Source organism: Pipistrellus hanaki (genome assembly GCF_964339955.1).
Source record: "Pipistrellus hanaki genome assembly, chromosome: 12".
Classification (NCBI taxonomy): Eukaryota; Metazoa; Chordata; class Mammalia; order Chiroptera; family Vespertilionidae; genus Pipistrellus; species Pipistrellus hanaki.
This window is the reverse complement of record NC_140514.1, coordinates 1,264,052-1,288,986: the sequence shown is the minus strand read 5'-3', so window position 1 is coordinate 1,288,986 and position 24,935 is coordinate 1,264,052. Positions and strand designations below refer to the sequence as shown.

Here is a 24,935-nt window from a genome sequence, read left to right as displayed (position 1 = left end):
TGTTGTCTGATGGAGATTTGTGGATTGACCCTACTTATTGAAGTGTTAGTTTCACAGGTTTATCAACTGGATAAAAAAGCATATGGATCTAGAAATAACTAGCATTTTAGAAAGCGAGTAACAAATGCTCTATCCTATATAATAAAAGCCTAATATGCTAAGTGTTTGGTCGTCAGGTTGGCCATTCAACCAATCAAAGCGTACTATGCTAATGATATGCTAAGGCCTCTCAACGGCTTGCTATGCTGTGCACTGACTATAAGGGGGCAGATGGTCAATGCAGGAGCTGCCCCCTGGTGGTCAGTGCGCTCCCACAGGGAGCCAGGCTCAGTGGCAATACTTAGGAACTAGTTTTGAGACTTGACCAGGCGGGACTGATACTTTATTCCTAACAACCACTGTCTCTGAAGTGGGAAATGTGCTGTGTCCTACTTGCACCAGCTTTGGTTGAACCAAAATAGCACTATGCACCCATTATTAGCATGTTTTACTCAGCACCATCCACACTCGGCTCCGGAGCTAAAATGCACAGGACTGCAATGCGAAGCAGCACACACTGCCTTGGAAAGTGCAGTCCCAGCTGAAGCGGCCATCGGACTGCATTTTAGTAAGAGCTGATGGAGTCCAGCTTGTGTTCACACACGGGGCGAGGAGGCCGAAGGTCCTAGTTTCTGGGAAAGCTTAACGAGCCGCAGGGAGGAGTGCAGCTCCCGCTGATTGCCCTGCACAAGGCCTCCCTTTTTCCTTACCAGGACGGAGGCCTAAGGCGCCGCGGGCCTGGCACAAGGAGGGGAGCCCCATCGGCCTGGACGCACGCTCCCCAGGGGTGGGCGCCGCCTCCTCCGGGAGCCGGGTCCTCGCCCTTCGACTTGGTTTTTGGGTCATTGCCTGGAGCACCCAGGGCCAGGCGCCCTCCCCGTCCAGGGAGGGGTCCGGGCGGTCCCCGCAGCTCCTTTAGGAAAATGGATCCCAACCTGCGCGGAGCCACAGCGAGGGAGGAGGCCGGACGTGCCTTCGCGGGCTGCTCCCAGGCGGCCGCCTCCCTCGCGGCGGTCACCCGGGGACAGCGGTCACCCGGGGACAGAGGCGAGGGCCGGCCGGGTCAAGCTGGGACGTCGCGGGCCCCGTCCGGACAGGCGCCGGCGGGCCGGAAGGGGCGGGCGGAGGGACGGCCGGGGGCGGGGCACTGGCGCGGGGCGGGGCGAGCCGGGTCCTCCCGACATGCCGCGCGGCACGCGGCTTCCGCTAGTGGGCGGTGCGGGCGGCGGCGGCCGGAAGTGGGCTCGGCCGGCCTCTGGGAGCGCCGCCTGCACTTCCGGGGCCTGGAGTCCGGCTCCAGAGTTCCTGTAGGCGGCGCGGGAGGAACAGTCGGTGTGAGGGGCCGGGCCGGGCGGATCCCTCCGGCCCGATGTGAGCGGCTGGCGCCCCGAACCCCCGTCCGGCGAGGCTGCCCGCGGCGGGCCGTGCCCGGGACCATGAGGCAGTGGCTGCTCCTCCTGACCAGCGTGGTGCCGCTGGCGCTGGCGCCGCCACCTCCGGGCCCGCCGGGCCCGGGCTCCCCGCCGCGGCTCGGTAAGAGCGGAGGCGGCCTGGCCGGGCCGGGGGCTGCTCGGGGAAGCGCGGCGCCGGGGCAGGCGGAGGGCGGTGCGGGCGGCTCGGCGTGGAGGGGGTGTGGCTCGGCGCTCGGGGACACGGAGGCGGCCGGTCCGTGGGCGGGAAGGGGCCGGAGGCGGCCTCGGGGGACCGCGGGCCGCGGGAGAGCTCGGGGGAGAGGGGCCGGGCCGGGGGCCGGCTCGCGTCTGGAGGGGTTCCGTTAGCGCTGCTCCCGCGGAAGCCCGGCGGGAAGCCGGGGCCGTCACTCACGTTGGCTTGCACTTTGGGACCCGCGGGAGCGTGTACTTGGTGGTTCAGATGGAACTTCCTGGAGGTGCGGGGCTGGGGACCCAACCTGCCGAGTCCTCTCTGCTGCCGCCGCTGCCGCGAAGGCCTCCCGGCCGGTCAGGGAGCGTGCAGGCGGCCCACTGGGGTCCTTGCTCAGATGGCCACGACAGTGGTCGGCAGACTGCGGCTCTTTGGCCCCTTGAGTGTACCTCAATGAGATTGAGGATGTTTTTAGCAAAGGCCAGCTTAGGAGGACCCTCCTTAAGTTAATAACAATGGACCTACCTATCTAGTTTACGTTTAAAAAGTTTGGCTCTCCAAAGAAATTTCAGTCGTTGTCCTGTTGATGTTTGGCTCTGTGGACTGATGAGTTGCCGACCGCTGTCCTACAAGATTGGGTTTTAAGGGTGGTGGACATCACAGGCGGGCGGTGGATAGCACGGCGCCCAGGGCTGCCCCCAGCAGAGAAAGGCCGTGTGTTTTTTGTGTGCAAAGGGCAGAACCCGGGGGCCAGGAAAAGGCATGCCCCCCCCCCCCCTTACTCCCCGGGCGCTTGAGGAGCACCTCCTGGCTGTTGGCTTATGTGTGGCTTCGGAACCCCGAGGTCAGACAACATTCTCCGCACACTATGGCGTGGGGGTGTGGGGCTGTAAGCAGACATCTGGAACGGCCTGGAAGACAGCAGAGCACACACCTGGCAGACGGTGTACCTCGGGGGGAACGGAACCCAGCCTGGAAGGTGAGGCGGGCTCCTTGGAGGAGGGACATTTGAGCCCCGACTTGAAGGTTTAGTGGGTCAGGAGGGAACGTCAGGACGCTCCTGTGGGCACTGAGGTGGTTGGCATCAACCTGAGGGCCCTGCCTCGCGTTTTACAAGAAGCAGCAGGAGAAATGAGTCCAGTGTCGTGAGCGGTCAGGGTCACACGGTGACAAATATGTCTTGTGGGTATTTTTTCTTTTGAAGAGCATTGATTTCTGTGTGCTTTTAATGGCTCAGGATATAATTTGGTGCTTACTTTAACCCCACCATTATTTAGGTTGAATTGGTCAAGACCAATAAATAGTTTCATAATTAAAGAGCGTGGTTTATTGTTTATTGGCTGACTTGCCCTTTACCTGTTACCGCAGCTGCCGCTCTGAAGCTGGGGTTTGAATCCCGGCCCTGGAGGACTCAGTTCCCCCGGAATGATTTCAGCGGAACTGTTAGGAATTGCATAACTTCGGGAAGTTCTGAGTCATGTGCGCCTAGTCATGATCGTATCTGGGAGAAGTTGCAGCTGGGTGTATAAGTCTCACTTTGATTTCAAAAGTGGTTTCTCTTCGTGTTACTTTTAATAAAAAGAGGATGTCGTGGGCGGAAAGAAAAAAATGTGGGTCACGGGGAGAGGTGGAAGCTGTGCCTGCAGCGTGATTTAGAGACTTAGAAACGGCCTGGAGTTTCCGTGCGGGACCCTCCGCCTCGCGCTGCCCGTCTCCTGCTGACAGCACCGTTTCGCTCAGTGCTTGGGCACCTGGCGCTCTCTCTCGATGTTAATTCTGCTTTCAGTCTGCATTCTTTTAACCCAAACTCATAAGCACCCTCACTGTTCCAAGGGAGACTTAAAGCAGCCCTGCTTTGTAGCCGTCAGAGAGGAGCTGTGTTTCTAGAACAGAAGGAGGAGGAGAGTGTACAGAGCCATGGTGGGGAAGGAGAACCCTGCCCCCCAGGGTTTTCCAGAACCCTGAGTGGAGGTGTCCTTGCAGGCAGGTGCGGTGGATTCGGGTTCTTCACCATTTCCTGCTTGTAGAGACGGTGAGTGTTGTAGTGGGAAGTGTGATTTGGGGACAGTATGAGGAAGGGCCGCAGGCTTCAGGGAGGCAGGGGAGGGAAAGGAAGTGCTTCTTCCTGTAGCCCCTTAGTTCTTGGCCTGAAAGCAAGCAAGGCCATGGCTGTCTTCCTCCCCACACCCCTCCCTCTCTCCCTCCCTCCCTCCCTCTCTCTCTCTCTCTCTCTCTCTCTCTCTTCCCCCTTTTAACTTGTGTAGGCTCTGATAGATCTCTTTTGCTTCTTTGGTTTTGCTTACTATTTGGCTATACATATTTGAATAATGCTATTTCCAACGTAGACTTGCTCTCTGAGGTTTCGCTCATGTATCCGTCTGTCACGTGATGCTCCACCTCCGTATTCACAGGCGCTTCCGTTATAACAGCCCGGAATTACTTTGGTGAACTTGGGCTCACCCACTCGTCCTGCGGCGCGGGGTGCTGAGAGCAGCAGGTTCGCGTGTCTTCTGACAAGCAGAACCAGCGCTGGCGCAGTCCTGGCGTTCTCTGGTCTTTTCCACCAGGGCCCTCTGCTGGCGCACGGCATGGCGGTGTCGTTGGGGGACACTCTGCAGAGCAGCGGGGAGCCAGGAGGTGCCGCAGGGGTCTGTGCTTGCAAGTTGTATTCCCTTCCAGGAGATGCAGTTTATTGCAAAAAGAAAAGAGGAATGAAGTAAAAAGTTTACAAGTGTTCCCTGACTCTTCTCATTCAACATTTCATTTAAAAAAAAGTCAGTTTGGTCTTTAAAGTGTTGACTGTGGACAGGATGAAAGAAAGATGGGTATCTTTATGTCATTGTACCAGAGTAAATGGCCATAAAAGCTTGTCCCAGAAGTGAGACAGTTTAAGCATCTGAGATGGTGGAGTGGAAGGCTTATTTCTCAAGGCTTCTGAAGCCACTCCACATGTACACCCAGAAAGCCTGTGCTCAGGCTGAGGTCCGGAGTCCTCCTCACTCGGCACGTATCTGCGCTTCTCACCGCTGATGTCGTGTGGCAAGTCTTACAGAGCAGCTGTGCTCTCCCCCACCTAAAATCACTATGACTTACCAGCGACACAATTGCAAACATGATGATCTGTCGATGCAAAAAAGTCCTGTGTAAAGCAGTGTAATTGCAAACTAAATATAAGGTATGAGGTACAATATGGAACTAAGAATCTTTCAGCATCCAGCCGGGACCGGTTTGGCTCAATGGATGGAGCGTCGGCTTGGGGACTGAAGGGTCCCGGGTTCAATTCCAGTCAAGGGCATGTACCTTGGTTGTGGACATATCCCCATTGGGGGGTGTGCAAGAGGCAGCTGATCGATGACTCTCTCTCATCGATGTTTCTAACTGTCTATCTCTCTGTACAAAATCAATAAAATATATTAAAAAAAAAAAAAAAAAGAATCTTTCAGCATCCAACTGGCCTCTCATATGCCTGGTGGGAAGTTGGGGGGAGGGTTCACGCTCTGCACCTGGGTTGCTCAGCAGTTCATAGCTGATTTCCCGACCTCAGCCTGTTCCCCTCTAGCCACTCCACACTCCCGTTACAGTGAACGTTCTGACGCACAGCTGCTGCCCTGTCCAAAGACCAAACCCCTCATTTAGCTCCGTGGCCGGCCATGGCCAGTACCTGCTGCCCCTGCAGCCTCGCCTCCTCACGTCCCGTGTGGTCAGCACGCAGCTCGAGCTCTTTCATTGCTCTGAGGGTCCGTCTGTGTTTCCCGTGGACCTCTCCTTCCTGCTCCTCGTGGCTTCCTCCTCATCCTGTGTTCTTAGCTTCCACGTTGTTCCCCGGGAGAGGGCCCTGGGCTCCCAGGAGGGCTCCTGCTCCTGCTGTTCCTCCGCTGACTTCCTGTCACTTCTCCTGGGCGCTTGACACACTTATAACAGTTTTTGTGTCGTGGTCTTTCCACCAGTGTCGTATATGTATTGGAAATGGATTTTCTCTCTCCGTTACAGCCCTAGTACCGGAAGGTGGGCGGCTCTCCACACGGAGTGAAGGAGTGACTGGGTGGAGTCTGGTGGGATGGGAGGAAGTGAAGCGGAAAGTGCATGGAGAAAGGAGGAGAGTGTACAGAGCCATGTACATGGGGCGGGAAAGACAAAACAGTGAGGAAGGGGAGGGTCTCTGCAAGCAGGGGGAGTCTGACCATCACGGGGCTCAGAGTGCTGAGTGGCCCAGTGAGTGCATTGGGAGATTTGGCTATGGGAAAAGGCTAACAGCTTTGTCAGGTGGGGAATAGAACTCAGCTGAGGAGCTGCAGGAGACCGAGGCACCCCCGATGAGCGGTGGGAGGGAAGCGCAGTGAAACGCGGGTCTCGGGAGGTCACTGCTGCGCGGGGACAGGCGCTGGGGCGGGCCCGTTGGTGGGACGGGGCGGTGCCTTTGCCATGCTGTTGGAGTGGCTCCGGGCTTCCGGTTGGAGCAGCTAGTTATTGTAAGAGGAGGAATTACAATGGAAACATAGTAACGTTTTTACAGTGCTTTAGCAAGCTACATTTAAAAGTGCTTTTTATAGCCGGGACCGGTTTGGCTCAATGGATAGAGCGTCGGCTTGGGGACTGAAGGGTCCCGGGTTCGATTCCGGTCAAGGGCATGTACCTTGGTTGCGGGCATATCCCCAGTAGGGGGTGTGCAAGAGGCAGCTGATCGATGACTCTCTCTCATCGATGTTTCTAACTCTCTATCTCTCTCCCTTCCTCTCTGTATAAAATCAATAAAATATATTTTAAAAAAATATTTAAAAGTGCTTTTTATAGAGAAAATACACCCAAAGATAACCAGTGATGATACCATCTTGCTGTTTTTTTGTAGGCCTATTTTTATACATAGTTAAGATCATGCAGTATGAAGAGGACTTTTTAAAATGCACCTTTAATATTATAGCATAAACATTTCTCCATGTTCCAAAAACCTGTTTTTAAGAGTATTTTCTATTTTTTTAAAGAGTATATTTTAAAGAGTATTTATATATTTTTAAAAGTGTTTTTACTGATTTGAGAGAGAGGAAAGGAGAAGGAGAGAGAGAAACATGGGTCAGCTGCTTCTTCCTGGGGATGGAGCCCACACCCCAGCGGTGTGCCCTGCCTGGGAATTGAGCCAGTGCCCTCCAGGTGCATGGGATGATGCTCAACCAACTGAGCCACACCAGCTGGGGCTGCGGCGTTTTAAAGGATTTTGTTGTTGTTGTTGTTGTTGTTTAGAAGTCCCATAACTTGTCCTGGCTGGTGGGGCTCAGGTTGGCGTGCCCTCCCATACACCAAGAGGTGTCTGGTTCAGTCCCCTCAGGTCACATACCCTGGTTGCAGGTGCCATCCGGTTGGGGCACATGTGGGAGATAACCAGTGGATGTTTCTCTCACATCGGTGTTCTCTTCCTCTCAGCCCCTCCCCCCCCCAAGATCAGTTAAATAAATAAAGGAGATAACTTATCTGTTGCCCAGTTAATACCTTGTTTTTGATTTTGATTTTGTTTATAAAAATAAAGAAAGGCTGAGTAATGAACATCTTTGTGTTTAAAATTTTTTTTCTTTGATTTATTTCCTTAGTTTAGTTCAGTAGCGGTTCTCAAACTTGGGTGTCGGTCAGTATGGCCTGGGAGGCAGGTTAAACAGATTGCTGAGCCCCGCCCTCAGAACGTCTGGGTGGAAAGTGGCCTTTTAACAAGTTCCCGAGTGATGGTGCCGCCGCTGGTGCGGGAGCCGTGGGCGCGCTGGCCTCTGCACTGACAGTGAACCCGGACTCAGGTTGAGTTTCTCATCGGGAGGAGCGATTATGATCTTGAATGAAACTGCGTTCATGTACCAGCCTGTCTGTATCAGGAAGTCGAAGAGAGAGGAATTGTATCAGTGCCTCCGCAGTGAGAATTTGTGCCATTTGTGGAACGGGAGTGCTGGTTTGTGAAGTTCTGCGCTGGGTATGGTGAGGTAGGCTTCCTCTTTTGGCTGTTTTACAATCTGTCTGTGAGATAAAACATACAACTCAAAAGCGCCGGGGAAAGTAACAAACACAGGGCTTCAGAGTTCAGAGGGACACTTGGTGGTTGGCTTGTTAAAATGCAGGAGACCTGGAAATAGCAGGTCCCAGAAGAGCGAGGCTATCTTTACGAAGCTTAACCAGTGTGGCATCAGGAAAGCGTGGGGGTTTCAGCCAGGCAGGCCCAAGTGCCAGGCCCGGTCTGCTCCGTTAGCGGTGGTCACTCTTCTCCCTGAGTCGCCGTGGCCCTCTGTGAGGGGATAAAGCCTCGGGGTGTCCGTGGAGAGAACATAAGACGCCAGTGGTGTCTTGTGGGACACACTCAGCCATCGTGGAGCAAATGGCGGGCTTCCTGAAGGTTTTTGTGGTGCTGCTCAGCTTTATAACCAACAGCCCCCCACAGGCACAGAGGTGATGGTGCCTCCTCACACAGCTCTTCTCTGGGCTAAATGTTAACAGAAAGGGGGCACCCAGCAAGTGTGACATTGCTGCTGCTTTGTTGTCATCTTGCGGTAGACTCTGGAGTGGCCCGGAGTGAATTTCCTAGGACCTTGCAGCAGCCTGCCTACCCTGCCGTCCCCAGGGAGGCATTGTCCTCTCTGATCACACTTTATAAGCTCCCTGTCCGCTCCGGCTGCTGTCAGTCCACGGCTGACTGGTATTTGCTGGTGCGCGTTTCTCCCCACCGAGCTGGGGGCTGCGGTAGGCGAGGATCGGTCTGCTTCGGGCTGCGGTGCGCACCCGCGCAGTGGATGCGGGCCTGAGGCAGCTGAGGGGAGGAAGGAGAGGGTGGGTGGATTCTGTTCTCCCATGGCTTTGTGAGCATATTTAACCTCAGTGGCACTTCATTGTATTTTTAGCTCCTGCTCTATTTTGAGGACACCCTAAGTCCAGTGGAATGATTTTGTTTCTGCAGTGATATTTGTTGAGAAAAAAGGAGAGCATCAGCTAAAATATTTTTAGACAGTTTCTACAGAGACTTAAGTCACCAAAATTGTACTCCAGAAATTCTCTTGACTTTGGAAGAGGCAGCAGAGTGGCTGTGAGGACAAGTGACTGACAGCGCAGACATACTTTACGTTGTTCCTCTTGCTCTGATCAGACAGACATTGTTGTGCTGTTTTTTTTGGTAGCAGTGCGCTTTGCTTTCCTTGGGCTCCCAGTCAGTCTGGTAAAACAATGGAGGTTGCTCTTTCCCAGGGACTAGTTTGGTTTTATTACTTCTGCTCTGGTGTCCCCTGGACTGATGATCTGTGTTTGTGGAGGCAGCAGTCACAGGGATAGCACCACTTCTTTTTTTTCTTTTTTTTTTTAATACATTTTTTGTTGATTTTGTACAGAGAGGAAGGGAGAGAGAGTTAGAAACATCGATGAGAGTGAGTCATCGATCAGCTGCCTCCTGCACACCCTCTACTGGGGATATGCCCGCAACCAAGGTACATGCCCTTGACCAGAATCGAACCCAGGACCTTTCAGTCCCCAAGCCGACGCTCTATCCACTGAGCCAAACCGGTTTCGGCGATAGTACCACTTCTTGTTCGCTAATTTGTAATGTGTGACTTTCTGTAAAACAGTTACCTTCCAGTTTCGGTTTGCTCATTAATACCTTGGTGGCTCTTGCTCCCCATCAGCTGATAAGAAGCTGATACAGCTCCGATTGGCAGTGGGCGGGTTGAGTTGGCTGCCTTGATCTTAGGATTCTAAACATACAAGCCAGAAACACCTTTAATTTAGAAGCTAGGTCATTGCAGAATATGTTACTCTAAGATACCAAAATTACCACTACTGATATGAACAGGACTCACGCTCAGATTTCTCCTTGTCACAAACACCTCTCCGCGGTCGGTCTGACCTGGGACCTAAAAAGGTTCCCACGTTGGCTTGCTTGCCATAGTCTGGTCTGGTAGGTGTCGCCCCTCCCTTCTTTCTCATGCTATTTATTTCCTGAAGACATTGGCTCATTTGTTCTGCCGGAATTCTAGCATTCTGGGTGTGGCTGATTGCTTGCTGAGGTTATTTAATTTGGCAACATCAACATTTATGTCTTCAAAACTAGAAGTTAGATCTTGGTGAGATTCAGGTTCCGTTTGTGTGTTTTTTGTAAGAATACTTCATAGCTTGTGCACTGGGCGCTTCATAACGTGGTATGTTAGGAAGACTCTCGTTTTAGTAATATTACAATTGATGAGTAGGTTTAGGTGTTAATAACCTTTTTGTCTTTATTTCAGAAAAGCTTGATTCTTTGCTCTCAGACTACGATATCCTCTCTTTATCCAGTATCCAGCAGCACTCAGTCAGAAAGAGAGACCTACAGGCATCAACACATTTAGAAACACTGCTGACGTTTTCAGCATTAAAAAGGTAATTTGAATTATTCATAGAAAATGTTGGGGCAAGGGACACTTGGTTTGGCAAAAGCTGAAAAATAAGTTGTTTTTTCCGCCAAAGGTTATTTATTTTTTCAACTATAGTTGTGCTGTTAGTTTCAGGTGTATAAGGGTAGCTTGGGAAGTTACATTTTTAAAGGTTTGTAACTAGTATAATTAGTCTGTCAGATTATTACACTGCATATTGCCTATCCTAAAACTTACACTGATGATTATTTTAAAAAAGTAAATAGGTATCCCCAAAGTGTCAGTGATGGTAATAATATGGTTATTGAATTCTAACAAAGAATTTTAATTGTCTGTGAATAGAACCCACTAAGCCACACTGGCTAGGAGTGGTGATGGATTTAACTAGACTTATTGTGATATATACAAAAAAAATAGAAAATGTTAATTCAGATATTAACATCAGTTTGTGGTTACTGTAAATCCTTAAAAGTCAGATAGATAAATGAAAATTATAAAAGAATTCTGTAAGTACATGACTTCACATAATTTTGGGAGGATAGAGTAACACATAGATTCTGACTGATACATTGTGTGGGAGGCTTTATAGCTGAAAGTTGAAGATTGGAAACTCAAAAAACAGGGATTTTATATTGGCTGGCCCTTATCTTTATAATAGAGCAGATTAGTAATGTAGAAAATGAAGAGCACAATTCCAGTGATTTTTCTGGAAAGAATATTAAGTAAAAGCAACGTGGAGACTGCTGGAGAGCTCTAAAATGACATGATAAGGCATTTTTAATAAGTTCTCAGCATAACTGACGGTGGAAACACACATACCTGTGAATGTGTGCGAAGATATGCTTTAGGATAGCAGAAGATGTCCCAAGGTTTTCTGCAGTAATGTGCTATTGTCTCTCTTGTGACCACAAGCAAACTAAAATTGCCTTGTTATGCTCAAAAATGTTAAACATACTTGTTGCCATGGAGACAATCTCAGCCTAGATTCTTGTAGTTTAGACTTATGCAGACCCATAGGAAGTAACAGTTCATATTTTCACACCACAGCTGACAAAGTTGGTTCCTGTGGCTAAGATGAAAAACACCTTTATTTTTTATGTTCATGGGCATACTGAAAGGACTCTGTAAATAACAAGTGGAAAATTCTATGCCTAATTCTAAAGTCAAAACTGAAACTCGTAGAAAACAAAAGAATATTAAGCCAACTAAAGAACTGCAGTGTGTATTTTAATGTCTGTGTTGTTTTTGCCTTGTATTTGTTTTCCTTGTGGTATTGTGGATTAATTTTTTTCAAGATCTTTTTAGAAGGAGAATAAATACAGAAAAGTAGCATCTATTAATTTTACACAGCAATAACCTTAGGTTGATTGCTAGAGGCAGCATAGTACAGGTTTCTGAAATGAGCCAAATTCAACTTTCAGTTTTGTCATTTACCAGCTGCATAACCTCCAATATATTGATTAACTTCCAAGCCTCAATTTTCACTGTGCGAAGTGGATATAACATGTACAGAACATCTAGGACGGAGTGGGTGTTCAATAAATAGTATCCAATAATATCAGTTTTTAATAAGTTTTTAGGACAAGCAGGACTTGGACTTACACAATACTATCCAGATGTGTGTTTCCTTATTCTTCAGCCTCCAGAGAAGATGAATGCCCAAGCTATTTGCATCTTCTTTCCCAGGTCTAGATGCTCCTGGCTGCCAGACCCTTACACTAAAGAGATGAGTCTGTGTTTGCAGGAGGTACGGTGCTCTACGCACCTAGTAAAACAGTAGTGAAGACTTGCATGGCTTTTTATTAATGTCAACTTCTCTGTCAACTTCTTTTTTAAGGAAGTTTAATTAAATGAAAATTGGGCTTCCATTTTGTGTTCTTAGAGTAAAATATGGATGCATTTTTTTCTGCAGGCATTTTAAATTATACCTGACGTCAAGTACGGAACGCTTTTCCCAAAATTTCAAAGTGGTGGTGGTCGATGGTAAGAATGAGAGCGAGTACAACGTCAAGTGGCAAGACTTCTTCAGCGGCCACGTGGTCGGTGAGTGGGGAGCTCGTCTGCCTTTGCGCCTGGGTGGGAGGGGTCCGGTCTAATTGACCGAGTATTTATATTCTTTTCTTGGGGAGGGAGGAGGGGGAGGAGGACCGAAGAACTGCTGTTCTTTGTTTTACCTGAACCGTCTACTTCGGAAGCAGAAACATTCAAACAGGAGGATATGGGTATTACCAGCTGTCACACTAGCGGGCCACTTGGATGATTGAAATGAGTTTCCTCTCAAGTGATTTCACCTTTTCTTTAGACTTGAGATTTTAAACCGAGGATCTAGGAGATAAAATAATTGACTTTGTGATCCTGTTTTATATTTAAGAAAATATATCCAACTAGCAGTTGTCATTTACTTCTGGAACTTATTCTACAGTCAGAAACAAACGGCACTGGAATCCTCAAATAGAGTTCAAGACCTCTATGTTTAAATTTGTTTTCTGCCTCCTCTTAGTTTTCTTTCTTTCTTTCTTTCTTTCTTTCTTTCTTTCCGTCTTTCTTTCTTTCTTTCTTTCTTTCTTTCTTTCTTTCTTTCTTTCTTTCTTTCTTTCTTTCTTTCTGTCTGTCTTTCTGTCTGTCTTTCTGTCTTTCTCTCTGTCTTTCTCTCTTTCTTTCTCTCTTTCTTTCTCTCTCTCTCTCTCTCTCTCCCTCCCTCCCTCCCTTCCCTTCCCTTCCCTCCCCTCCCCTCCCCTCCCCTCCCCTCCCCTCCCCTCCCCTCCCCTCCCCCCTCCCCTCCCCTCCCCCCTCCTCTCCCCTCCCCCCTCCCCACTCCCCCTCCCCCTCCCCCCTTCCCTTCCCTTTTCTTTCCTTTCCTTTCCCAAAGTAGGCAGGTTATTCCAGAGGAAATGTAGGTTGGTTCTGTTGTGTAACAGACTAGATCGTTCTCACTCAGCAGCTGGAGGCTGGGAGAGGTTTCGGATGACTGGACAGAGCCCCTCCTGAGGCGGGTCTCTCTCCGCTTCGGGGGCTTTTCACGTGTGCACTGTCTGGGCAGATTCACTCTGATGAAGGGCTTTGTTGAGTTTTAATGGCAGTGGGGCAGAGTTTATTTTTTATGTAAGTATTTTATAATAATGAAAATTTTTTTTCTCTTAAGGTGAGCCTGACTCTAGGGTTCTAGCCCACATAGGAGATGACGATATTACAATAAGGATCAACACAGATGAGGCAGAATATAATATAGAGGTAAATCTGACATGAGTTTTTTCTTAGCCTGTATCTTTTTTTCTTCTTCAAATGTCTGTTTTTATTATATTTACTGGAATAACACTGGTTAATAGCATACATTTCAGGAGTACATTATAATACGGCATTTGCACACTCAGTTGTATGCTCACCCCTGAAGTCAGATCTCCTTCCCACACCATGTATTTGACCCCCTTTGCTCTCTTCATCCTCCCCTCACCCCTTCCCACCTAGTAACCACCTGGCTGTTGTCTGAGGTTGTCTTTGTTTGTTGCTTTTTGTTTCATATCCCATATATGAGTGAAATCGTATGGTTCTTGTCATTTTTCTCTCTGACTTCACTTAATTATCTTTGATTTTTATTTATTTTTATTTTTTATTTTTTTAAATATATTTTGTTGATTTTTTTTTTTTTTTTACAGAGAGGAAGGTAGGGGACAGAGAGCTAGAAACATTGATGAGAGAGAAACATGGACCAGCTGCCTCCTGCACATCCCCTACCGGGGATGTGCCCGCAACCAATGTACATGCCCTTGACCGGAATCGAACTCGGGACCTTTCAGTCCACAGACCGACGCTCTATCCACTGAGCCAAACCGGTTTGGGCTTATCTCTGATTTTTAAAAAGTCGTTTCTCAGTTATTGTGAGAAGACAAAGGTTTATAATTATACTTCTTTCCTTGTGTTTAAAGTTTTTTAATAAGGAAAGTAGATGATGTCTTAAAGAAGGTGATATATATATATATTTTTAAATATATTTTTATTGATTTTTTACAGAGAGGAAGGGAGAGAGAGAGAGAGCTAGAAACGTCGATGACAGAGAAACATGGACTAGCTGCCTCTTGCACACTCCCTACCGGGGATGTGCCGGCAACCAACATACATGCCCTTGACCGGAATCGAACCTGGGACCTTTCAGTCCGCAGACCGACGCTCTACCACTGAGCCAAACCGGTTCTGGCAAGAAGGTGATATTTTTTACAAATGACTAAGATGCACTGTATTTCTAATACCGTAATTGAGTGAAAGTCACATGTGGGTGGGTAATAGGAAGAGAAAACTTCCCTCCCGACTCACTGTTTCCTTATTCTTACTCTCATAACCCTGTTTCAGAGCCCACCTTCTCAAGGATGAAGGAGAAGTCCTATTTGCCCATTTCTCCTTTTCTCCTTTTTTTCTCCTAGATGCTCTGGAAATGCAAGATCAATAAAGGGTAATAGTTGGTAGTCTGAGGGGTTAAAGAGGAATTAGGACACTCGGGCCCCTCTTTCATTAAAGTCCGAGTGGTAGAACCAGGCTGTCCTGATCCCATTTGTGGGGGACACGGAGCCCGTGTCAGGTGTTAGTCTGGGAAATGACCTTTGCCCCAGATGGCGGGTCCAGGTTATCCTGTGTTCCCAAGAAATGAGAGTACTCTGGGTAGTGGTGATATCACCAGAATAGAACACTGTGGGGAAACTATCATTAAATTGGTTACAATGAAAGGTTCAAGTGTATGTCAGTGCTGGTAATCCATGCATAGTCAAAAAAACTCTTCATGAGTTTTTTCTTCTTTCCAATTTAGGGTCCATTTAGTAATGGCTATTATAGGATTCAGCACTCTTAGAAATGGTGATAATAGGATTTGCTTTTAGTGCTAGTAATAATAACTACCTTCATTTTGATGTCTTAATATGTAACTGGATTCATTATTTTACATTATCTTCAGAATAGGTGTTACCACTGCTTTACCCAGTGAGAACAGTTATGCTCAGATATGATAACATCTCCAAGGCATGTGATGGGGGACAGCTGAGGTTTGAACCTGGGTCTATCTGATCCCGAAGCCTGCTGACTTTTTCTCTGCGATTTGGGCTGCATTATGAAGCTATTAATATGAATTTAGAAATGTTTGTGTCCAAAGCCTGTTCGTGGGCCAGATTCAGGTTTATGAAGGTTTCTATAGCGAGGAGTTGGTTAGTGTTAAATTTTTGAGTTCTCTGTTAGCCCTGAGGTTCTGTAACCTTTGTTTTTTAAATCTGCCTCATACATGGATTATAAAAGAGTATATATGTATTTAACAGCTTTGCCGGAACCGGTTTGGCTCAATGGATAGAGCGTCGGCTTGGGGACTGACGGGTCCCGGGTTCGATTCCGGTCAGGGGCATGTACCTTGGTTGCGGGCAGATCCCCGGTGGGGGGTGTGCAGGAGGCAGCTGATCGATGACTCTCTCTCATCGATGTTTCTAACTCTCTATCTCTCTCCCTTCCTCTCTGTACAAAATCAATAAAATATATTTTAAAAAAAACAAAACAAAAAAACAGCTTTATTGAGATACAATTCACTGTACAGTTTACCCATTTAAATTATATAACTTGGTGGGTTTTAGTATTTTCATAGAATAGTGTAGGTATCACCATGATCAGTTTTAGTACATTTTTATCACCTCCATCACCCTTTCTCCCCAACTCCCCCAGCCCCAGGCAACCACTAATCTGCTCGCTCTCTTTAGATTGGCCTGGTCATTTCACATGAGTGGCGCTACACAATATGTGGTCTTTTGTGACTGCTGCTTTCACTTAGTGTTTTCATGCTTTATTCGTGTTGTAGCATGTGTCCAAACTTTATTTCTTTTTATAACCAAGCAATATTCATTGTATGAATATACCACCTTTGCTTATTCCTCCATTCATTGGACGCTGAGTCGTTCCCACTTTTTGGCTGTTGTGAATAATGCTGCTGTGAACGCTCGTGAACACGTTCTTGTGTGAGCTTATGCTTCCATTTCTCTTGGCCGTACACACGGAGTGGGACGCTGGGTCCTGTGGTAACGCTGTTTTCCATAGTGGTTGTGCTTGGCATGCTCACACTTTACACTGCATCGCACAGTCCGAGGTACATTGGCACCAGCAGCGCATGCGAGTCTGATTTGTCCACCTCCTCGCCAATGCCTGTTATTGGGTGTATTTTTATTACAGTCTTCCTGGTGGGTATGAAGTTTTCTTGTCGTATTATTTTTCATTTTCATGATGGATCTGGATGTGTGTGTGTGTACGTAAATTTTATCTTTTTGAACCTTTCTCACAAGCTGTTTGGTTCTGATGAGACCAATGTCCTTACAGAGTGGAACTTGGGTTTGAAATAACAAACATTCTTTTGACTTAACATAGCTTTTGAGTATGTTAGTTCTGATTTACGGTGGCCTTGCAGTATTGTAAGGGAAGGTATTTGTTCTTTCCTGTGCATAGAGGATGTTAAGGAAACTAGAATGAAAAGGCATCAGAACAGAACCTTGTCTAACTTTCCTGCTGTCTGCACGTCACCCAGCATGGTTGGTGTTAATATATATATATACACACACACTATTTTGAATCAGTGAATGGAAAAGGATATGCATTTTCTCTTCTGATTCTTCTAAAATTTCAGAACTTAATGCCCTTCTTCATATACAGATAAACAAGTGAATAATCCATGTATTTATTTGCCAGCTTAGAAATGATGATAAAAATTGAAATGGTTTATTTTTTATAAAAATGACTATCCAGTTCACTTAGCGTGGAAATGAATGTTATCTAAAAACAAGGAAAGAATGTAAGAATTTGATGTTTAGGAATTTTTATATTTTTTCATCTCAATTATGTTTTTTCTATTTTAGCCACTTTGGAGACTCATTAATGATACTAAAGACAAAAGGATGTTAGTTTATAAATCTGAAGACATCAAGAACGTCTCCCGGCTGCACTCCTCCAAAGTGTGTGGCTACATAAAGGCGGAAAGCGAAGGTTTGCTCCCGGAATGGCTGGTAGCTGGAAAGACACCTGATGGTAAGACTTAAAAACATATTTAAAATAAGAAACAGGCACTGCGCTGTCTTCATAGGGTGTTAAATTGATTTTTTTAAAAACCATGTTTCTCAAGAAACTATAGTATTTGGCTTGGAAAGTTTTGTTCAGAAATTTTTATGTTAATTCTTTTGCCTATAATATAAGAAATGAAAACACTAGAAAACAACTGGTAACGGTAATGATTAGACTTTAAAAAAATATTGGGGAAAGGAATTGAATAATCTGAGGGCAAATATTTTTTTATTTGCAGGTATTTAAAAATGACAATACAATCTTTAAATAAGTTGATAAGACATATTTAGTAGCAAAAAAGCTCTTTAATGTTTGAGAAGATGAAGCTTATCAGTTTGGGGCAGATCCATTTAGCATCTTTTGAAAACAACCATCTTGGAGAAATAGTCTACTGTCCTTATTTTTAAAAACCTTAGAAAATATTAGTAGCATTGTAATATATAAATTCTTAAACAATTTGATTATTTGATAAGAAAATCTATTAATACAAACTAATCTTAATGTCTGATTACCTTGATATTTTTTACCATTGCTTTGGTTAATTTGTGGACTTCTAGAATAGAATGAGAGTTTCATAGCTGAGCAACAAATAGCTGATTGCTTTACTTTCAAGTACTTTTAAAGTTGCCTCATTTTAAAAATTACAGAGACACTTTCCCTTGATTTTGAATTCTATAATTTTTATTGATTTTTTTACAGAGAGGAAGGGCGAGGGATAAAGAGTCAGAAACATCGATGAGAGAGAAACATTGATCAGTAACCAAGGTATATGCCCTTGACTGGAATTGAACCCAAGACCCTTCAGTCCGCAGTTCAATGCTCTATCCACCGAGCCAAACCACTCAGGGCAATTCTACAATTTGTAAAATAAGTATTATTTTATTGCTTTCAGAGAGGTAGAAATATCTATTGACTAAGCCAAACCAGCTAGGACTTGAATTCTACAATTTTAAAACTTCATGTTACTTTTCACTTTTCCTTCAAATTGTTTTTTTGTTTGTTTGTTTGTTCAAGATACCTGTAAGGAAACTAAACTCATGTAGTGTTTGTTTCAAAACTTTGCTAGGTTTAAAGTGTTGTTATAAAAAAAACGCCTTGTTTTGATGAATTTTGATTTAATAGTGCATACAAATTCATATTAGAGCTTGTTCACCGGGTGAAGAGAGCCGGCCCTGACCCCATGAAGAACACGTGTAAATTATTGGTGGTGGCCGATCATCGCTTTTACAAGTACATGGGCAGAGGGGAGGAGAGCACCACTACCAACTACCTGGTAAGTATTCGATCCTGGAGGAGGTACTGGGCGGAACGCTCCTGTAGGCAGTCGCACTTCAGTAGGGAGGGGACTGCTGTCATTTGAAATATAAAGAAATGGATCCTTTTCTGATGCCGTATTATTTCGTAAAATGTTTGAGGGCTATCTGAGGTTCTTGTGTTACTGCATAGAGATTTTAGTTTCAAATTTTAAAACCTGTCTTACCTTTGAACTATTATTTTCTGCACATTAGAGCTTTCATGCATATTAGGTTTAGGGCAGATTCATTACACAGGCCTCTCTTTGTCCAAGTGAATTCTTTGAAAACGTTACTGCTGTAATGGCAGCGGTCTTATTGGGACAGGTGACTGTTGCTCTAGAGTGGGAACAGTATTTGTATGAGGAATAAACACTGCTGGTTTTTACAATTGGTAGAAACTTTTATAATGGCGTTTTCTCTAAATGACTTGCTTCTATGCATATTTCAGAGAAGATGGGTCAGTTTGGTTTGTGCCATAAAGTAGTTAATTATTGGGCTCTGAGTGAAATAGATGGGACTTTCATGCTCAGAACCACCCTGTGGTGAAGAGGAGATGACGGAAGTGTTGACACTGGGTTTTTTAAGCATTTACGAATGTAATTTGGAAAAGTTAAGGGAATCAGATTTCATTGACATTTCTTATTAGTATGACCTCATTTGTCATGATAACTGGGCACTGACCAAATGCTGTTGAGGAATAAGAGAAGCAGCTCTTCCTGGCAGAGTCTGGCTCAGGAAAGACGTCTCTCTCACTGCCTCGTGGCTGCCCTTCTGGGCCATGGCTGCCCTCAGCCTCTCCCTCTCCTCCCGCTGATGAAAGGGGTCATTGTGAAGCTGGTGGAGTGTGTGAAGTCACTGTGATTCTTGCTCCTATGGAAGAGCTATTCCCTGAAAAAGTTTCTTAATAGGGCTTTGTGTTAAGGAGTTTTCTTCATTTGCTGCTGCTTTGTTCATTATACCAAGAGTATTAATATAATGAAGGTTTAGTCTTAAAATTTGCATTTCTTGGTCTTTCAGTTACTCTAAGCCAGTGGTTCTCAACCTTCCTAATGCTGTGACCCATTAATCCAGCTCCTCATGCTGTGGTGACCCCCAACCATAAAATTATTTTCGTTGCTACTTCATAACTGTAATTTTGCTACTGTTAAGAATCGTCATGTAAATAGCTGTTTTCCGATGGTCCTAGGCTCTGCAGCCGCGGTTCTCAGCCTGTGGGTTGCGATGATCGCCGCTCACAGGTTGAGACCCGCTGGCAGGGTCGCAGTGGGAAGGAGGAAGGGGCTCATCTTCCCGGCTGCCCGCCTGGCCCCGGGGAGAGCTGCACTCTGCAGGGAGGGGACCACAGCAGGGCCGGGCTGCTCCTCACTCCCCGAGGAAGGCTTCGAGGAACTTGCCAAGAGACTGAGTGAAGACCGAATATTTCTTAGGAGAGACTGTTTTAGGTAAATGGATTGACTTCATTTTCATTTCTGTAACTGACTGGAATGGCAAGTTTTTTAAAAAAAACCCTGTTACTTGGTATTTTGGTTCCATATGCAATTGATTACTTGGTTTATACTAGTGTGCAGCACTGTTTTACTCTGGTGACAAGACTTCATTTGGGCTGGAATAACTTCTTTGTCAGCGCTGTCAGTGATAGAGAACAGCATTATGCTAGCTTTTGTAATTGGAAGAAACTTCTCTAACGGCATTTCTCTGCACTGACTGCTTTCTCCCTCGGGCTCATCTTGTTTCTGAGAGCAGTGCAGGTGTACGTAACGCCTCCTCTCCCTCCCGCAGATAGAGCTCATTGACAGAGTGGATGACATCTACCGGAACACTTCCTGGGACAATGCCGGCTTCAAAGGGTACGGGATCCAGATAGAACAGGTACTTCTCGGGCCTGGGGCTGACATCTCCGCTAGGTTCTGTGATGCAGATATTCGTCACTTCAGATGTAATCATAAATGTTCCCAAATGCCACCATTCTTATCTGTTAAATTACAGCGTTTTTATATTAATTATTTGTAGATTGTGCAGTTTTCTGTTCGTAAGCTTGTTTTAGGCAAAAGGCTTTCTTGCTGCTCTGAGCTCTCCCTTCTTGAATTCAGGGCCTTTTACCCCCGCCCTGTTTTCCTTGCCTGTGACCATGCTTATGTCTTTAGTTAGAATCTGTAGTCGGAAGAGTTGCTCAGAACTGTTGTGTGCAGTGCATGGCATTGATGCATACAGAACCAGCAGCTCTCTTTCTCCCTGATTTCTCTTATCTCGTTAATAGAGTATGTCCAGCCCAGCTGGTGTGGCTCAGTGGTTGAGCATCATCCCATGCACCCAGAGATTATGGGTTCAACCCCCAATTGGGACACATGTCCGAGTTGCAGGCTCAGTCCCCATAAGGGTGCCCAGTGTATTTTGTTTTGCTTAATATCTTTATTGATTTCGGAGAGGAAGAGATAGAAACATCAATGATGAGAGAGAATCATTGATTGGCTGCCTCCTGCATGCCCCACACTGGGCATCAAGCCCGCAACCCAGGCATGTGCCCTTGACCGGAATCGAATCTGGGACCCTTCAGTCCACAGGCCAATGCTCTATCCACTGAGCCAAACTAGCTAGGGTATGCAGTATTTTTATTTCTCTAAAAAAAACAAAAAAATAAATAAAAATATGTCCAGCCACAGTGCTGACATATACACATTAAAAGATACATCTTAGTATCTCATAGTAAAAATTGTTCCAAATTTATAAGACTAATTAAAAAGACTGTTCCAGTCGAAACCAGTTTGGCTCAGTGGATAGAGCGTCGGCCTGCAGACTGAAGGTTTGATTCCGGTCAAGGGCATGTACTTTAGTTGTGGGCACATCCCCAGTGGGGGGTGTGCAGGAGGCAGCTGATTGATGATTCTCTCTCATCGATGTTTCTATCCCTCTCTCTTCCTCTCTGTAAAATAAAAATAAATAAAAAGACTGTTCTGAAATTGGGTATTGATCTGGACACTTTGATATGGAAATTATTGTTTATATTTTTTCCTAGGCTTTATTCTTAAAGGCTCTGTAGCTAGAATTTAGAGAGTTAAAAAAAATCCTTGAAATTATACATCATTCTTATAAATGTTAAACTTTTATATGCTTGCATAAAACTAAGAGAATTATTTTTCCCTTTTTCTGTTCTTTTACTTGCTTTTTCTTTCTTTAAGTTATTGTTTGAATAGGTAACATGTACATGTGGCACAAAGCCAAGGCAAAGTAAGTTTCCGCATCCTGCTCATTGTCACACCAGCTTCTTTCCCCAGAGACACCATGCCGCTAGTTCCATGTGTGTTTTTCCAGAGACCTTTCCGCATGTATAGTGTGTGTGTGTGTGTGTGTGTGTGTGTGTGTGTGTGTTTGACACAGTGGTGCTATGCAGTACTCTTTGGATTGTGCTTTTCCATTTCATGGATATGTTGGTGACTACCCCTCTGTGGCTCAAATAAAGCTGCCTCACTTTGTTACAACAGCTGTGACTGGTTTGAGTTTTAGGGGGTCAGTAAAGAAAGCTTTTTTTGCTTTGGAAGTTGGAACCAGTTGAAAAGAAGGGCGTGACATAGGAGATAAAATATCAGCTTCTTTCCTGGCAACTGATGGGCAGGAAGATGTGGGTTAGAGGCAGTCACAGTGGGGTTCCTGCTTCACCCCAGAATGCGTCTTGGCCACCCACCACCACAGCTGCAAAGCGCACCCAGTGAGCGGAGCGTGCCCTCCGCAGGCAGGCAGGGCCAGAGAGCCCGGCACGGCCGTGCCCAGCATGGCCTGCTCCCCGCTCTGAGAGTGAGCGGGACCAGGAGCGTTTGTACCACACGAACCAGGAGCGGCCTGTTCTCCACGCCCTCCGCTCCCATGGCGCAGAGTGACGCACGTGCTGGCGGCATCTCTGCATCGTCCACCAGAGTGGAACGAGGTGTTTTAGGCTAATGGAACTGAAGTTCTCGTTTTCAGCTAAATAGAAAATGAAAATTTGGGAGCACATTTATAAATTCATAAATCATTCATTGATAAGTTTTCCATTATCATCTGCTTCTCACTTTGTTTTTAAACATTATTTAGGGCTGAAGAATTTTATGAAATTCTGATTCCATAACTTTTTCTAGAATTGGCTTTTATTGAATATCTGAAAAGTGCAGTATTCAGTTTGTGACTTTTTCTGAAGCGTTCTAAGTATATTATCTCTTCAAATATAGATTCTCATTTTCAAGTCTCCACATGATGTAAAACCTGGTGAGAGGCACTATAACATGGCAAAAAGCTACCCAAATGCGGAAAAGGATGCCTGGGACGTGAAGATGCTGCTGGAGGTAGGTGGGAGCCCTGGACGTGACGCTGTTGCTACCACTTGTGATTTCTTGGGGTGGGGGCAGGGGTGGGGGCCATGTCTTCTGACAAAGGGGCATGTTAGAAGGGTCAGCAGTCACCTGTCCGCTGCAGAGGGCCAGCAGTCAGAGGGGCAAAAGGCTGTGCCCACGGGAGAGCTCAGAGCAGGGTGCTGACCTGACGCGTGTCAGGTCTAGTGAAGCCATGGGCAGAAACTCGGGGATGCCCGGGACACACAGTTTTGTATCATTTTGTTTGTTCAAGCCTCTTGGGAACTGTTAGTGTGTCTCTTAGGTCAGTGATCAGTGTATGGGAAGGAAATCAGGTGGCAGATTTATAACTTTGAGATCTAGAAGTTCTGTTCAAGAATTCTACCTTTTCGTGTTTTTATTCTGGTAGTGAACTAAAGGTAGTGAACCTGACTCTCAGCAGGTGTGAGTGTCCTGTCTGCACACGAGGTCAGGGTCTGAGTTTGTGGTTACATTGCTTGGCAAAATGACCTTCTAGCAAATGACAGTGCTTCTCTCTCCGTAGGTTGGTACTGTGTTAGCTGCCTCTTGGTGCTCTAACAAATTACCACAGATAAGAGCTTAAAGCAACACTGTATTTATTTAATAGTTTCCCTGGGTTAGTCCAGGTACAGTGTGTGGTTCATCCATATTCTCTGGGGAGTCTCACAGGCCCCAACCCAGTTTTCAAAGCTTGAATGGAATTTCAGAATGTTATCAGCTCTTCAGCCAGGTTGTATGTGCCCCGGCCCGGGATCACACCCACAACCTTAGTGCATTGGGATGACCTCTAACCAACTGAGCTACCCGGCCAGGACCCTGCTGTTCAGTTTAAGCATTTTAAAAATCAAGGTTGCCGAAACCGGTTTGGTTCAGTGATAGAGCTTCGGTCTGCGGACTGAAAGGTCCAGGTTCGATTCCGGCCAGGGGCATGTACATTGGTTGTGGGCACATCCCCGATAGGGGGTGTGCAAGAGTCAGCTGATCCATGTTTTTCTCTCATCGATGTTTCTAACTCTCTATCTCTCTCCCTTCCTGTCTGTACAAAATCAATAAAATATATTTTTTAAAAAATAATACAATTATTTTTACTTTTATTCTTTATTGATTTCAGAGAGGAAGAGAGAGTGATAGAGAGTTAGAAACATCGATGAGAGAGAATCATCGATAAGCTGCCTCTTGCACACCCCTACTGGGGATGTGCCCGCAGCTAAGGTACATGCCCTTGACCGGAATCGAACCTGGGACCTTTCAGTTCACAGGCTGACACACTATCCACTGAGCCAAACCAGTTTCAGCAAAAATCAAGGTATTTTTAATTGGAAACTGTGGGTTGCTGTAGGAGAGGTTTCTACTAAAACCATTAGCATTCTTGAAATACTTGAGAAGCCTTGTCCTGGTGTGAAGCTCTGAGGCCCTGAGAGAGACGGGTGTCCAGGACTGGGCCTGACAGAGGTGGATGTCCCCATGCTGGGCTGTACTCTCACCCCGACCCTCGTCGTTCCTCAGAGCTGTGTGAACCGCTCCCAGCCCTCCCTTTGTGTCCCCCCCCCACAAATGGCGTCTGCTCTCACCGGTGCGAGTGGAGGGCGTGAGCGGTGGCAGGGAGCATTGCCCTGCCCGCCCGCGCTCTGGGGCAGACCGGCAGTCACATGCAGCTAGCTCATCAGGAACACGTGGTTGAACGGCTTCTGATGCCATGTCATTGTTTACCTAATTAAGAACACTTTCCTTTTTTAAGCAATTTAGCTCTGATATAGCTGAAGAAGCATCTAAAGTCTGCCTAGCACACCTTTTCACGTACCAGGACTTTGACATGGGAACTCTCGGATTGGCTTATGTTGGTTCTTCCCGCCCGAACACTCACGGCGGCGTCTGTCCCAAGGGTGAGTTCCCATTCGCCGAGTGACGGTGGGAACAGGCTGGTCGGCTTCTCTGGGAGTTCTGTGCTGAACAGCAGCTTGTTTTCTCTCCTTCAGCTTATTACAATCCGATTGGAAAGAAAAATATCTATTTGAATAGTGGTCTGACCAGCACAAAAAATTATGGTAAAACCATTCTTACAAAGGTATGTTCCTTTGTTTTTTAAAAGGATCGATGTTTAGTGTGTTGTAGTTATATATTTATGTAGATGTCTTCTAAAAGAGCAATACATACTAGGTTGTTATTGTTTCTTTATGCCTAAACACTGCTCTTTGGTGAGAAATCTGAAAATAAAAGGTATAAAGAAGAAA

At 46.2% G+C, this 24,935-nt stretch overlaps 1 protein-coding gene and 1 long non-coding RNA gene across 3 annotated transcripts in view; both read left to right on the top strand.

The window, feature by feature from the left end:
• Nucleotides 1-1,303: 1,303 nt before the first annotated feature.
• ADAM17 (ADAM metallopeptidase domain 17) overlaps nt 1,304-24,935 on the top strand; it is a 34,581-nt gene continuing 10,949 nt past the window's right edge. Inside the window, exons 1-10 of one of the 2 annotated variants that reach the window (XM_084900078.1) lie at nt 1,304-1,572; nt 9,876-10,008; nt 11,914-12,044; nt 13,144-13,232; nt 16,868-17,036; nt 18,212-18,342; nt 20,144-20,233; nt 22,564-22,677; nt 24,443-24,587; nt 24,681-24,769. In XM_084900078.1, the coding sequence (XP_084756204.1) occupies nt 1,476-1,572; nt 9,876-10,008; nt 11,914-12,044; nt 13,144-13,232; nt 16,868-17,036; nt 18,212-18,342; nt 20,144-20,233; nt 22,564-22,677; nt 24,443-24,587; nt 24,681-24,769 (1,188 nt within the window). In that variant the 5' untranslated portion in view covers nt 1,304-1,475. Of the gene's footprint in view, nt 1,573-9,875; nt 10,009-11,913; nt 12,045-13,143; nt 13,233-16,867; nt 17,037-18,191; nt 18,343-20,143; nt 20,234-22,563; nt 22,678-24,442; nt 24,588-24,680; nt 24,770-24,935 lie in introns of those variants that run through there. The other variant, XM_084900079.1, reaches the window with a different exon arrangement.
• Nucleotides 13,704-15,135, top strand: LOC311631092. The gene is made up of 2 exons (XR_014796515.1): nt 13,704-13,961; nt 14,201-15,135. It is a non-coding gene; the product is annotated as an uncharacterized lncRNA (long non-coding RNA).